This window comes from Manis pentadactyla, chromosome 10 (assembly GCF_030020395.1).
Source record: "Manis pentadactyla isolate mManPen7 chromosome 10, mManPen7.hap1, whole genome shotgun sequence".
Classification (NCBI taxonomy): domain Eukaryota; kingdom Metazoa; phylum Chordata; class Mammalia; order Pholidota; family Manidae; genus Manis; species Manis pentadactyla.
Genome location: NC_080028.1, coordinates 98,059,160 through 98,073,233, shown reverse-complemented (window position 1 = coordinate 98,073,233; position 14,074 = coordinate 98,059,160). Strand labels below are relative to the sequence as shown.

General features: G+C 43.6%; 1 protein-coding gene across 3 annotated transcripts in view; it reads right to left on the bottom strand.

The window, feature by feature from the left end:
• Positions 1–9,879, bottom strand: part of SMURF1 (SMAD specific E3 ubiquitin protein ligase 1) — a 103,218-nt gene extending 93,339 nt beyond the window's left edge. For all 3 annotated transcript variants that reach the window (XM_036896973.2, XM_036896974.2, XM_036896975.2), the window contains exon 1: positions 9,705–9,879. In XM_036896973.2, coding sequence (XP_036752868.1) covers positions 9,705–9,759 — 55 coding nt within the window. In that variant the 5' untranslated portion in view covers positions 9,760–9,879. The remainder of the gene's footprint in view (positions 1–9,704) is intronic.
• Positions 9,880–14,074: the final 4,195 nt, after the last annotated feature.

Genomic DNA, 14,074 nt, shown 5'->3' with positions numbered 1-14,074 from the left:
AGCATATACCCAACAGAAATGCATACGTATATGCATCAAAAGACACACATGAATGTTCACAGCAGCATTGGACATAACTGCCAAAACTAGAAACTACCCAATTGCCCATCAACTGGTAAAGAGATAAATTATGGTATATTCACACAATGGAATACTATGCCACAAAAAGATGATATACGACACACACAGATGAATCTCATAAACACGTCGGACAGAGCAGTAACAAAAGAATGCAGACTGTGTGATTCCATTGACATGAAATTCAAAAACAGGCTGTTGTAAGTCAGGACAGTGATTATCTTTGGGGTCGGAGGGGGTGGATACTGGGAGGGAGCTTGTGGGGTATTCTGAGTACTAGTAATATTCTACCTCCTGATCTAGATCAGAGTTTCTCCAGCACTATTAACATTTTGGACCATGTAATTCTTTGTCATAGGGGTCTGTTCTGTACATTGCAGGATGTTATCAGCATCCCTGGCCTCTATCCACTAGATACCAGTAGGACTCACAACGCTGTTACCAAGAAAAATGTCTCCCAACATTGCCAAATGTCCCTTAAGGGTGGGGACAAAACTGCCCCCTGTTGAGAATCACTGAGCTAAGATACAGTTACACGGGTATGTTCGGTTTATAAATGTCAACAAACCACACTGTCCTTTCCTGTATGCATATACTTCAATACACAGAAGCAGGGAGACCCTTCAGGAGACTACTGCAGGCACCCCAGTAAGAGGTGAGAATGCCTACGACCAGGGTGGCAAGGGGGGAGGAGATGCGAGAGCCACGGAAAGATTCAGGACTCAGTACACTACAAGGTAGAGTGGACAAGTTCGAGAGGATGAGAAGGGAATCAAGGAGGACACCCAGGTTTTTGGCCTGAGCAGCCAACTGGTTGACAATGTCACTTATGAAGCTAGGGCAGACTAGGGTCAGGGCATCTTGGGGAATGACTGGGGAAGGGGGTGATAAAATCATGAGCTATCCAGAGGCGACACATGTGCCATCCCTGTACAATAGAATGCAGCTGTGCTGGGAACCATAAAGACTACGTATTTCCTTTCTCAACTCTTTCAAGTGGGAATCTTCAGTTTGGTCTCCTGCTCTCTCTCCACGGCTGTGCACAATTAAACTTGTCACTGGCCATCCCCACATCATCAGACCATGAGAAGCTCCATGTTACCATGATAAACACAACTGGCCATCCTCGCCAGGGCTGCTGGGGCTGCAGCTAGAGACAGTGAACCCAGAGGCAAAGGGCAAAGGAAGTCACAAACCAGCAGAGACCCCACAGCGGCAAATCCTTCTCCACCTCGGCTTTAGAGGCAACCCAGCTGAGGACTTCCATCATTAATCTTTTAACATCTCTGAAATAGAGGAATAATGTACTATAACAGCATGGTTTGGGTTGCAAGAAACATTAAAATAAAAAAGAGCAAGCGGCAGCTTCCCAAGCCAGAGACAGTCGCAGCTTGAAGCAGGATTGGGCAATGGACACGAAGACACATTTCAGATAAACAGAGGATACTTTAGATGTGAAGAGTGACAATGAGTCTTGATTTGTTTGGGCAACTGGGCTGCTTTAATGAGTGGGGGAAAAGTGGGAGAGAAAGTTTTCTGGGGAGGGGACTCAAGCAGACTGTTTTTGACATGTTAAGCTTCAGGTGTCTGTGAGGCATGTTTGGGGGGGAAGCAGAATGTCACGTTTCCAACCTTGTGTAATTAAAGAGAAAAGAAAAGGCTACTTTACCAAGCAATTTTTAACCAAAGAAAAAGGCTTGTCTAATTTTGTGAGTATGGATTATGCTCACTAAAGCCTAATAAGAGTCAGATCAATGTCCCATGAGTACATGCAGGCCTTCTCCCACATATGACTATTGATTACTGAATAGCACACAAGCTTATTACAGGTGGATTAAGTGTGCTTCTAAGTATTTTTGTATCTGCACATGGAATGATTATCCATTTAAGACAAGAGAAACTATTTTCTCGCCTGTAAAATGTGTTTTTTAAAAAAACAAATTGCATGCTATTGTTTTTAACCTAGAAATAAAAAACACATACAAAAATAAAACCCTTGAGGAGCTGGACTTGGTATCTTGGCTCAAGGGAGAAAATGCACATGAGAACTCTTTGGAAACTATGAAACACTGTACAGATATAAGGCACTACTAGTACTGACAGGTATGAACAGACATCAAGCAATTCTCAAATCTATAACCTAAGGATTTTTATCTCAAAAATCTAAAAGAACAAAAAGGCAATAAATTACATGTGGTTACAACTTTTTTCCTTTTATAGAGCAAGATGTTTCTTTTTTTAGGCACTGCTAAAATGAACAGGCCCTTAAAGAAGTTCAAAACAAACACGCTGATTAGAAATACTCAGGAGAAATACAAATTATTATTACTGGTTTAGGCAAGTTAGTGTTTACCCCCACTTTATGGATGAAGTAAATGTAGGTCAGAGATAACCCCAAATGACATTCCACATATATAAACCACCACTATTATGCAGAATCAAGAGCCCAGTCTTTCAAAGGACTCACTAAAGAAAGAAGGGCTGAGGAGGACCCGATTTCTGAATCTGTAGAGAATCACTCAAGTGTACTCTAATGTCATGCTCAAACTATTTTTTTCGCAGGGGACATGGGGGGTCTCAGTATCAGAATAAATATATTCTCTGGGAAAAAATAAGTTTGTTCAGACCTTAAAAAGTATGCAAAGTATTTCACTCTAGAACCCAGAGATCTTCCTGGTGAAAATACACACAGCCATGGGCATTAGGCCCTTAGATGCTATTTTATTTTATCTCTTCAAAATGTATTTGACACAATTACTTTGAATTTTCAGAATTCCTACATTTGAAAACAATTACTTTTGGCAATTAATGTACTAGTTGCTCTAATACGAAGAGCAAGGACTATAGATTTTTTTGTTTTTAACATTTTTAATTGTTGAAAAGCAACCTATGCTGGTGGGGGAGAAAAGGCAGTTGAGGAAAGATTAAACAGTACAAAAGGAATACAATGAAAAGAAGTCTCTGTCACCTGGAACCTCAGGCCTGGGTTCTCCCCCACAGAGGAAATCACATCAATACATCAACTGTATCCTTGCTGTGATGTTTTAGACAAATACATCTATTAAGCTCCCCTTTTATTTTTGATTACTCAAATAGGAAGAAGAGTATTCACTCTTCTGAATCATGTTTTACCCCCACTCAATAATATAATTTGAAGAATGCCTCCTATCAGAATATAAAGCACTCTTTTCCTTTTAAACAGCTACACATCCCTGGGGCTGTACCATAAATTTTTTTAACTAGTTATCTATTGATGCATTTAGGGTGTTCTCAGTCTTTTATAATTTCAAACAATGCTCTGAATTTTCCATATAAGGCTTTACATAAATATATCCATAAGGAATTCCTAGAGGCAAAAGTACTAGATCAAAGGATATATATATATTTATTAACAGACAGTACCAGACTATAAAGTGACGCAGCATAGTAAAAGGAGGGCATTTCTCAACCAACAGTGTAAAAGAGTTTCTGCTTTTCCACAACTTTGTCATCATGACAGATTTTCAAACTGTTCTCTGCCAATCTGCTAGATGAAAAACTGTTTTGCCCTTAGTTTTAATTGGTACTTTGTTTAGCATGTAGGGCTGAATGTCTTCATGTGTTTGAAATCATTCTTTTCTGTGAATTGTGCACATTATTTGCCAAATAGGTTTTTGGCCTTTTTCTACTTGATTTTGAAAGACCTTTATAGATTAAGGAAGTGAGATTTCATTTTCATCGAGCTTGCAAATTGTTTTTCCTTTATCTTTGCATATGGATTTTCATCCCTTTTATTTTTCCATGGAGATATTTTCTATCCAACTACTTCAGTAAAGGTTTTTAATTGCTTGTAAATCATTTTCCAGTTGAATCTTTTGGATTTTTAAAGATATAAAATAATATCATCTGCAAATAATTTTCTTTTCTGCTTTCTGATGTCTTTCTCTTGTTAATAACAACTGTGACAGTGTACGTACCAGTATCCTTCCTGACAAAACCTGAATACCTCCCAGGTTTTGTAATTAAAGATGATGCTTTCACTTGTTAACACTATTTCTCTAAGGAACTTCCTGAATGCAGAGAATTTAACAATTTGTTCTTGAGTATTATTATTCTGTGGTTTTTAATAGGCTCTACAGATTTTTCTTCAGTGTCAAAGTACATGATTAGCTTTAGCATTTACATCATTATTTGGGACTAAGAAGTAACAAGAATTTAACTCTATTTACACTGTTACTCTATAAATTATTCATAACTACTCATCAAAATATTTAACCCTTGCACGATATAAAAAGGCAGGTATTTCACATTATAGATAGAAAAACAGCCATGAAAAGATTAGAATTCCACCATCCCCTTTCTTCACTGTGGCACTTTTGTGAGTTAGAAATAAAATTCGGACGCTCCGAGTACCAGCGTTTAAGCCACAAGAAAGCTGCACAGCCTTTCGAGAATTCAGTGATGCCCAACATACAAAGAAAGCAGGATGGCATCTCCAACCCGCAGCTTCCCAACCTTCCCTCCCAGACTCTGAAAGCAACCTCCAATTTAGACTCAGGAGCTTAAAACATCTGAAACCCATCACCCAGCAGCCAGCATAATAGGTTCCTGCTCAGTACATGATGCTGCCGACATTCCTCAGCCAATTAGAATTCCTTTCAGCTGCAATGGAGGTGAACACAGCTGGAATAAGAATGGGGCACATCACCAGACACACTGACTGTACATTATTTAAGCTGTTTTTTAAAACAAAAGGTTGGGTTTTTTTCCCTTTAACCCAGAAATGTGGAAACAACATTCTGCTTAAAGATGTAAATGGATTCAGTCAAATAAGTAGATGCAACAGTAATTCTAACATTTAAAAAAGTAGCTCTACCAGATCCACAGGGCTAGGAGCTTTTGTTTTCTCACCACAGCCTAGGGCTCCTTAAACCGGCATGGCCTTAGGGACTGTGGTCAGCCAGGGTGAGTGCTGAGGACAAGCCAATTGAAGTTCCAGGCTTTCTCTCAATGAAACTCACTTACAAAACAAAAAGCAAACCAGTAATTTAATAAATTATTCAGTGACAAAAATAAAACAGAGTAACAAATTTTTTATTCTCTGCTTGTAACTATTTAGTCTCTGACATTTTTTAAATTAATAAAATTTGATTCAAGTAAGAACTCTAAAAGTTAAGGCTTCTTAACCAGAAAATCAGAGCACTGAGAAGACACCAAGTTATTTCATCCACTTCAGAAGGTTTTTTGAACTTCCCTTTCTCTCTTAGCACTCCATAAAATACACAATTTAGCTATTTTAAGTTTTAACCAGGGCGCACAAACATGTTACAAAACAGCCAATTCTAATTAAGGGATCACTGAGCTGATGTTGAAATATTATGGGTCAGTCTTTCTTTGCTTTCTTTTTTTGTTTTTTATTCATGAGGAAATAACTTCTTCACAAATGACTCAGTCCTCAGCACCTCCCCTTTCACCCAGTGTTCCATGCTAGAACCTGACAATGTGACCAAACAGAGAAAATGGAATTTGTAAGAAGGAAAAACTCCAAAGTCAGACACCACATTCAGGGCTGCAAATATAGACATTTTCAACTCTGACAAATAATTAGACTTGCAGTCAAAAATTCTAGGTGGATTTCCTCACAACTACTGGAAAAACACAGAAATAAAATAGATGAAATATTTATGTCCCAAGTCAGGTGGATCAAGATGATTTAAAAAATGGATTTCAGAGAAAAATAGTTGTTCTTAAGAAATGTGATCAAATCACAAAATCAGTAATAGAACCTGCATTTGGTAGAATGGGATTCCTTTTAAAGCATAATTACAGTGTGGGTTTTGCAGGAGTATTTGATTTAATCCATCCCATACCCTTAGCTAAGTCAGCCTCAAAGAAGTGTGTGGACTGTACTTTCATAGACTTAGGCTGACAACTCAGGTTGTAGTGCATGCCCAGCAGCTGATGACTACTCCATCTTATCCCAGTTACCATGGTTAAAACTAAAGTGTTGCCTGCCTTACAGAAATGAAGTCTTTGCTAATACAAACTGGCAAGGGCAAAACTTACCAGCTTTCTGAAACTTTCTTTAGGGCAACTTAACTATTTTGAATGAATTAGGTCACCTAACTGTTATTGCTCAATTAAAGTTATCAACAGCTATACCACAACTATTTCTCTCCCAGCTGCATCATCTGGACACCAAAACACAAGTCGGCCTTACACCACATGTGCTACCACTTTAAAAATAGCCTCCATTTCCACATGCTATCAAGGAAGGTCTCTGTCTGCTTCTCAGAAATAGAAGTTTTCTCTCTTCACAATACTTAGTCACACTCGAAAAGGTAGAAAAACAACAAGGTCTGAGAGTATTTCAAGGTATAAAAGCACAAAAAAAGTTTAGGCATTTGCTATTTCAGCTAACTGGTTAATGTTAGAATAAAATTCAATTTGCTTGAAGAGCACTATAGAACCCTTAGAGCTCAAAAGTCCATTATTATACCCAAAGTGGCCTAAACAACATATCTGGGATTCATTTGTGTACCACGTAAGAACAAAATTTTTTGCGAGTCCTGCTTGAATTTAAAATCTTTGGTCAGCGAACTCCAAAATGTCTGCAAGATAATGCTATTTAACAAAAATCACTTTATTTTGTACATATTATGCCTAAACCTACTGAAACCATTTAAAAATTTTTCCTGTTAAAATATCACAAAGACATTCACTAAAGTTATATTATTTTAAAGATAAAAGACTCAAACACTCTTTTATCTACTGCTTAGGCCAGGTTTCCATAGTTCAACACACTACCCAAAAGTTCTCAAAAACAAACTAGGTTCCAGAGGAAGGAAAAAAAAATCATAAATGTAATCAATGCACAAAATATTCAGCATAAACCAAACACATGTGCTGTGTTTTAACACAAATTTCTGAATATCAGGATTGAGACTTAACAGAAGACATAAGCACCCAACAATACTTTGTAATAAGTAAATAACCAAATTCATACATTCTCTGTGAAAGAGAATCAAAGAATGTTACAATGGAGTTGAAATACAATTGTGGACCCCCAAGTTTTAAATGCTCTTTTATTACTCCAATGTCTTCATCCGCTGCACTCAATTATGCTCTGTGTGATACTTACTGACAAGTTAGAATATCGCTCATTTAAAAAAAAATTTTTTTTTCCAAATATCACCTATGGAAATAAACTCCGAAACCTGTAACAAAAGTATAAGAACTTTTGAAAGATGGCTATCCAACTTGCCAGAAGTGAAGAGATTTCAAAACCCCTGACAACCTTAAAGATGAGGCCAAAACCTAAGCTCTCTTCGACAGAATACCTAGTTCCAAGGTTTCCACTTATATTCTCATTCAACAGCTGGCTGGCATCTGGGGTGTCCCCAATCTCCGCTAAACTCTCAATCCCTCGGCCGGGAGGACCACACTCAGATCATCCCAGATCACTAATAAAATCAACGGGGGAAAGGGAAAAGGTGTTTTGGAAATGACACCCAGCACCTGATCCTTCAATATCAAGTGCCACCCACAACTCTTTAAAGCATCCCTGCGTCTAATGGCATCTAAATTCCTGAATACAAAAAGAATTTGGGAGGACAAACCAAGCCCTCCCTTTTCACAATGAAAAGGCCCAGAGCTGCCAGATAGGCATGATTAATACATATACATTTGAGACAAACTTTGGAATTAAAAAAATTCAAAAAATCGGTTACTTCTGCTTTTAAGAAAACTGAAACCAATCTGACATCAATTATAGATTACACTATAAATGAGAACCAAATTAAAGTTGTTAGTAATTAAAGTTTTACAAAGCATTACAAAGTTAAAATGGCTTTCATGCAACCATAAAAATTACAATGTATATACTGTATCTACCTGGTAAGGAATGTTTCCTACCGGCCCTGGAATAAAGGATTGTGTTTCTCCAGAGCAAAGAACGCTGGGATACGCCTGTTACTTTACAAAACCAGGGTCTGGGTTTGAGTCCTAATCATTATCTCATCTGATCGTATTATCTGACCATAACCTAATCCGACATCTCTATACAAAAGAAATCATAACCCTTTTCTTGAAGCAAAAAAAATGGATCACGCAACTATGGACTTTCAAAGGAAATTTCTGTCTGAAAACAATCACCGATTATTGTTTCCATGCATTTTACCGATGATGTGGGGCTATGCCATCTGCCATAAAGTGTCCAAAATGCTCTTTGAAAGGATCAGACCAGACTCTGACTTTGGAGTCCTCACCAGACGGGCTGCTGAAGAGAAAAACCCAATATCCCTGTCAGGGGTTAGCCTAAACTTTATTTCCTTTCAAGAGCTGGAAATATTTGAGTCTGAAAAATCCACCAGCAGAACCATATCTGCAACACTAGAATGCGGCCTCAAGTATGGATGCAAACTGGAAGACTAGGCAACAGAACGCAGCTCTGAGCGGAGAAGGGGCAGGAAAGGGTGTAGACGGCCCCCAACCTCTGGGACGGCCAGCCAGGGGCCCCTGCAGCAGACAGCTCATATCTACACACATACATGCAACGCCACCACGTCACAAGCCCGGAGCAGAGATTCGCGCTCACCCTTGAAGGTGGCACTACAGAGCCACCTAGGAGACACGGACATTTCATTGAGGACTAAACGACGGTGAAGCAAGGATCCTGCGTTAGCGCAGCAGCCAAAGCCTCAGTGTGTTGGGAGAGGGCTGCGCTTGATGGGGACTCAAGCATGGTGGGTGGGGGCGCGTGTGATGGAGTGCAAGGCAGGTTAAGAATTGAAGCAGCACAGTCAAGAGTACACAGTGGCCTGGCCTGAGAAAGGAAACGGACTAGACTCCAGAGGTCTGGACCATAGGGGAAGTGAGGAGAACAGGATCAGGAGATGCCACAAGACAGAAGAACTGAGGAATTCGAGGCTGAAGGAAAGGGTGGAGGCGAGACGGGAGGGGGCGGGGCTGGGAGCCAAGCGGGGGCGGGACCAGGCAGTAAGGAGGGTGGGGCTTAGGGGAGGGGAGGGGCTTGTGGGGACTGGGAGGGGGCGGGGCCGGCAGAGAGAAGAGGGGGACAAGTGGGAGAGGGTAGAGCGGGGAAGGTAGGAGGGCGGATGGGGGAAGGGGTGAGAAGTCCGGGAGGGCTGGCGGGAGAAGCGAGGGGACAGGTCGGGGAGAGACTAGGAAGCAGGAGAAGGTGGGACCTGGAGGGTGGTGAGAAGCCCGGGACGGGGCCCGGGGGGAAAGCGAGGGGGCAGGTTGAGGAGACCGGGAAGCGAGGGGGCAGGAGGGAGAAGCGGGGGGCGGGGAGTTGGCCAGCAGGAGAGAAGTGAGGGGCAAGGGGGAGAGGAGGGAGACGGCGGGGCCAGGAGTGGAGCGAGGGGCGGGCCAGGGGCAGACCCTAGGGGCAGTACGGGGGCAGAGCCTGGAAGCCCCGGGCGGCGGGGGCGAGCGGCGAGGGCGAGCGGCGAGGGGGCGGGGCCGGGGCGGTGAGGGGGCGGGGCCGGAGGGAGCCGCGAGGGGCACTGGCCGCGGGGTGACGAGGTCCTGGGACAACGGCCGGCGTGGGGGAGGGCCCTCTGGCAGGGCGCTCTGCAGGAAATCCCGGGGCCGCGGGGGCGCCGGGGGCCTCCCGCCGGCCGTACCTGTCAGACGGATCTTGATGCTGGAGCCGTTCCTGCGCGTCCCGGGGTTCGACATCTCCCGCCAACGATCGGGCAACCGAGGATCCAGCGCCGCCGCCCCCCGGCCCGGCCCGGCCCCGCCGCCGCCGCCGCCGCCGCCTCAAGGTTACGGCTCCGGGCTGGGCGCCGGGGTCCGAGCCGGGGCACAAACTCTGCGGCCCAGGCTTCCGGGCGGCGGGAGGATGGGCGAGCCGGGGAATCGGCGCTCGGCTCGGCGCCCCAACACTCGCTCGCTGCTAGCAGAGCCCAGTCCGGAGCCGCCGCCGCCGCCGTCACCCACCACCACCTCCTCAGAGCCGGACGCCCGCCGCCCTCGCTGCTTCCGCCGCCACCGCCTCCCGGAGCTGCGCGCGCGCCCGCCTCTTTGCCGGCCCGGCCCTGCGCGCCCCGGGCCTGCGCCCCCGCGCCTGCGTGCGTGCGCGCGCCCGCGGTTTACGGCGGGGCGGAGCTCGCGGTTACGTCGCCCACCCGCTTCTCGAGCGAGGGGTGTGGAACCGGTGCTTCCCGCGTCCTCTGGCTCGTGGGCCGAGGTCGGGTGGGGAATCGTAGCGGTACCCGGAGCTACGCTCCCGGAGGCGATGGAGCGGTGCGGGCGTGCGGAGCCGGGGCCGCTTGCGCGTCGTCGCCCTCGGTCTTCGCCACGTTCTCCGATGGAACCGATTTGCAGTGCGGACGCTGAGGTTCCGAGAACGTAATCGATTTTCCAGGTCTCTCATTCAAGCCTCCAGGCAGCTATTGAAGGGGCTCCATGAAACCGTGGCGTTCACTACACCAAGCACCTTGCACAAATTTGGCATGTGGTGCCTTCTGTTTTATTTCTTAAGACAGTTTTGGTGATGCACTTTGAACAGAAGGACTTCTCAAACAAAGTCCCCCAGGAGTGCGCTGCAACTAGTGCGGTCTAGTGACCCGGAACAAAGTTGCGATAATCGCAGGAAGTGCCATATATGGACAAGGTAACGAGGCGAGGGAGGAATAAAATTTGAGAGGTAGATGTTTGCTATGCAATCTGCATACAATTTAACCGAACTGGCCGCTTTACGGTCTGTTTCCCTGCTTTACTGCTAACATGTTCCCTCTCCCAGGGTTGCAGGGTAGAATTAAAAGCTCACTACGCTTTCTCCAGCAAACAAACGCTTCTCTTTGTTAGCCTGTTGCAGAGATGAAATACTGTGTTAAAGTAAAAGGAAAAAGCTGAGTTTGTTTCTCAAACGTGTTTTTGACCAACCACCTAATTCTGTAAATGCCTTTATTTGGTTTGTGTCCTAAGGAAGCCAGTCTGAGCCATTGAAGCCATTTCCTGCAGTCAGGGGTCTTCCCTGGAGTCATAGTCTCCAGAATAGAGCCTTCACCCTACAGTTTCTGAAGTGCCCAGCCAACTCCCCCCAGTTCAAAAGCAGTCTCTCCTGGCCTGGATTCAAGGCTGCCTCTTGGAGCCTCAATCAGTCCAATAAAAGGACGGGACTAGAACATTCCTATGGCCCCTCCCAGCTCAGACTTTCAGTGATTCTAGTCGACTATCCAAGAATACAAGCTGTTTACAGAACAGTAGATCCAGAATCCTCTCCATTGTCACAGAGTGAGTCGCTGGGTCTGAATAAATCCAGTTAGAGTCTCTGACAACCCCAAGCAACCCCCGTTCTTCCTTCAGCCCAATCAGTATCTTCCCTCTTTATTCCCATAATCAAGAAGTCTCTCCTCTCTAAACCAACAAACACCTTTCTGCTTACCTGAGTGCTGGCCTCTCTTTTGATGCCCAGCTGTTCGACTGAAAAACCTTTCACTTCCTAACCTCATTGTTTTCTTGCCTGCCTAGATGTCTGGGCCTTGCTTTTTTTTTATTGTTTCCTCAACACCTGAGTGGGGAGGTCACTTCTGGAGGTTACTGAATGACGTTTTGTTTACTCATTAACAAGTAATTGCTGTTGTCGTTTAACTAGATATACCTAACTGTTTCTTTCAACACAGCTTGTACAAGGAGGACCTTCCTAAGTGGAAGTTAATGGTTTATTCATCAGCCAATGACCATACTATGTGGCCAGGGACAAGGAACACAAATAAATCATGGCTACAGCATTTTAGAGGCTCAGTTGACTGGATGAAACAGACATGAGCAACTGACAGTGGTACAGTGAAGGAGCTGTATGCAGAGATGTAGCACATGCACATAGGTAACAGGACGCTTCTGCCTAGGAGGAGAGAAATGGGAGGATCATAGACCTTGACCTAGGGTTTAAAGGCAATGTTAAGTTTGTTGGCAAAGAGGTGGGGAAGGGCGTCATTGACAAGGAACAGCTTCTGCAAAAGCAGGAAAATGAATGTGTATTCCAGCACAGTCTTCAGTGTGCAGTTACCTAACTGCTGTATCTTCTTCCATCCTTACACCTAACTCCATGAAAAGCTGATAGATGATAAGATATTTGACCACTTAACAATCATCAGCCACAGTGTTGTGCTCAGTCGGTGGGCCAGCCCTTATAATTAACTTGAGGTGGACCTCGATATCTTCTCATCATGTATCAAATTTGTCAAAAATACCATCTTCCAAAGATATTTGGAACAAGTAGATGGGAAATGTCAAACAATTCTGAGACAGAGATGAAATTGGTTGAGTTTCTTTAAGTATCCTCTTTGCAATGACTTCACAAAGAGCAGTTCTGACCCTGCTTTCTATGTAGATTTGGCAGCTGATTTTATTTCTCCCAAATGTATGACTTCCCTGTGAAACATTTTCCAGTAGAAAAAAAATGCCTCTTTGGATCTGACTGCAGTAGTTGTTAACCTGTTGTGGTTTCTTTTTTTGGTATCATTAATCTACAATTACATGAAGAACATTATGTTTACTAGGCTTCCCCCTTCACCAAGTCCCCCCCACATACCCCTTCACAGTCACTGACCATCAGCGTAGTAAGATGCTGTAAAATCACTACTTGTCTTCTCTGTGTTGCACAGCCCTCCCTGTGCCACCCCCACACCATACATGCTAATCCTAATGCCCCCTTTCTTTTTCCCCCACCCTTGTCCCTCCCTTCTCACCCATCCTCCCCAGTCCCTTTCCCTTTGGTAACTATTAGTCCAGTCTTGGGTTCTGTGCTTCTGCTGCTGTTTTGTTCCTTCAGTGTTCCTTTGTTCTTACACTCCACATATGAGTGAAATCATTTGGTACTTGTCTTTCTCCGCCTGGCTTATTTCACTGAGCATAATGCCTTCTAGCTCCATCCATATTGTTGCAAATGGTAGGATCTGTTTTTTTCTTATGGCTGAGTAATATTCCATTGTGTATATGTACCACATCTTCTTTATCCATTCATCTACTGATGAACATTTAGGTTGCTTCCATGTCTTGGCTATTGTAAATAGTGCAGCAATAAACATAGGGGTGCATTCTTAGGGTAAATTCCTAGAAGTGGAATTCCTGGGTGTTAACCTGTTTTTGAGTCCCAAGCCTCTTGGGAGAATCTGATGGACACAATGGACCCTTTCCCCTGAAAATTCAGATTTTTCTGAATGCAGTATACAAATACCAGATTTTTCATCCAATTTCAGTAGGTTCATGATCTCCTACAACCAATTTGTTGTGGATCCTGTACATTTCCAGAGCCCCTAAATTAAGAACATCTAATCCAAAGGCAATGATCAAGCATATGACATTGGGAATATTCCACATTCCATATGTGTATATTCAGGAGTCAGCACAAAAGCCCCTTTCTTGAAGGCAGTGGGTATGCTGAAGATGCCAGCTATGACCTACACAGACCCACATTCTACCCTGATTCCACCACATTACTAGCTGGTGCCAGAGCAAGCTAATTAAATTCTCTAAGCCTCACTTTGCTCATCTGTAAAATGGAGATAATAATGCCTCTCATCCAAAGATGATATGAGGTTTAAATTAAAAGTAGATTTGGTGGCCTACTATAATAGGTACTCGGTAAATGGTAATTGTTATTAGTACAAATAAAGTGCATGTGCTAATACTCTTTGCCCCCAAACCTATTAGTGCTATTACCCTCAGGAAATCTGGAGTATTGTGCAGAGGCTCCCTGGTGGCAGTGGAAGGCTCTAACAAATACCTCCTGAGAGAATATTATTGTACTTTAGGTGCTGCCTCTCGAGCCAGTGGCTATATTAGACTGGCCTTTAAGGTCTTGTCTAGATCTAGAATCTAGGCTTCCTTTGTTTTTCACCTAAAATCAAGTTTTTAAAACAATTGGGTGTACAAAATTGTGATTAATTAGCACATTTATATATCCTTTTATGCGCAGAAGCCTTTTAGGATCTTCCTCTAAGTAATGACTGAATTTTACCAATATGTAAGTCTTAATAATATT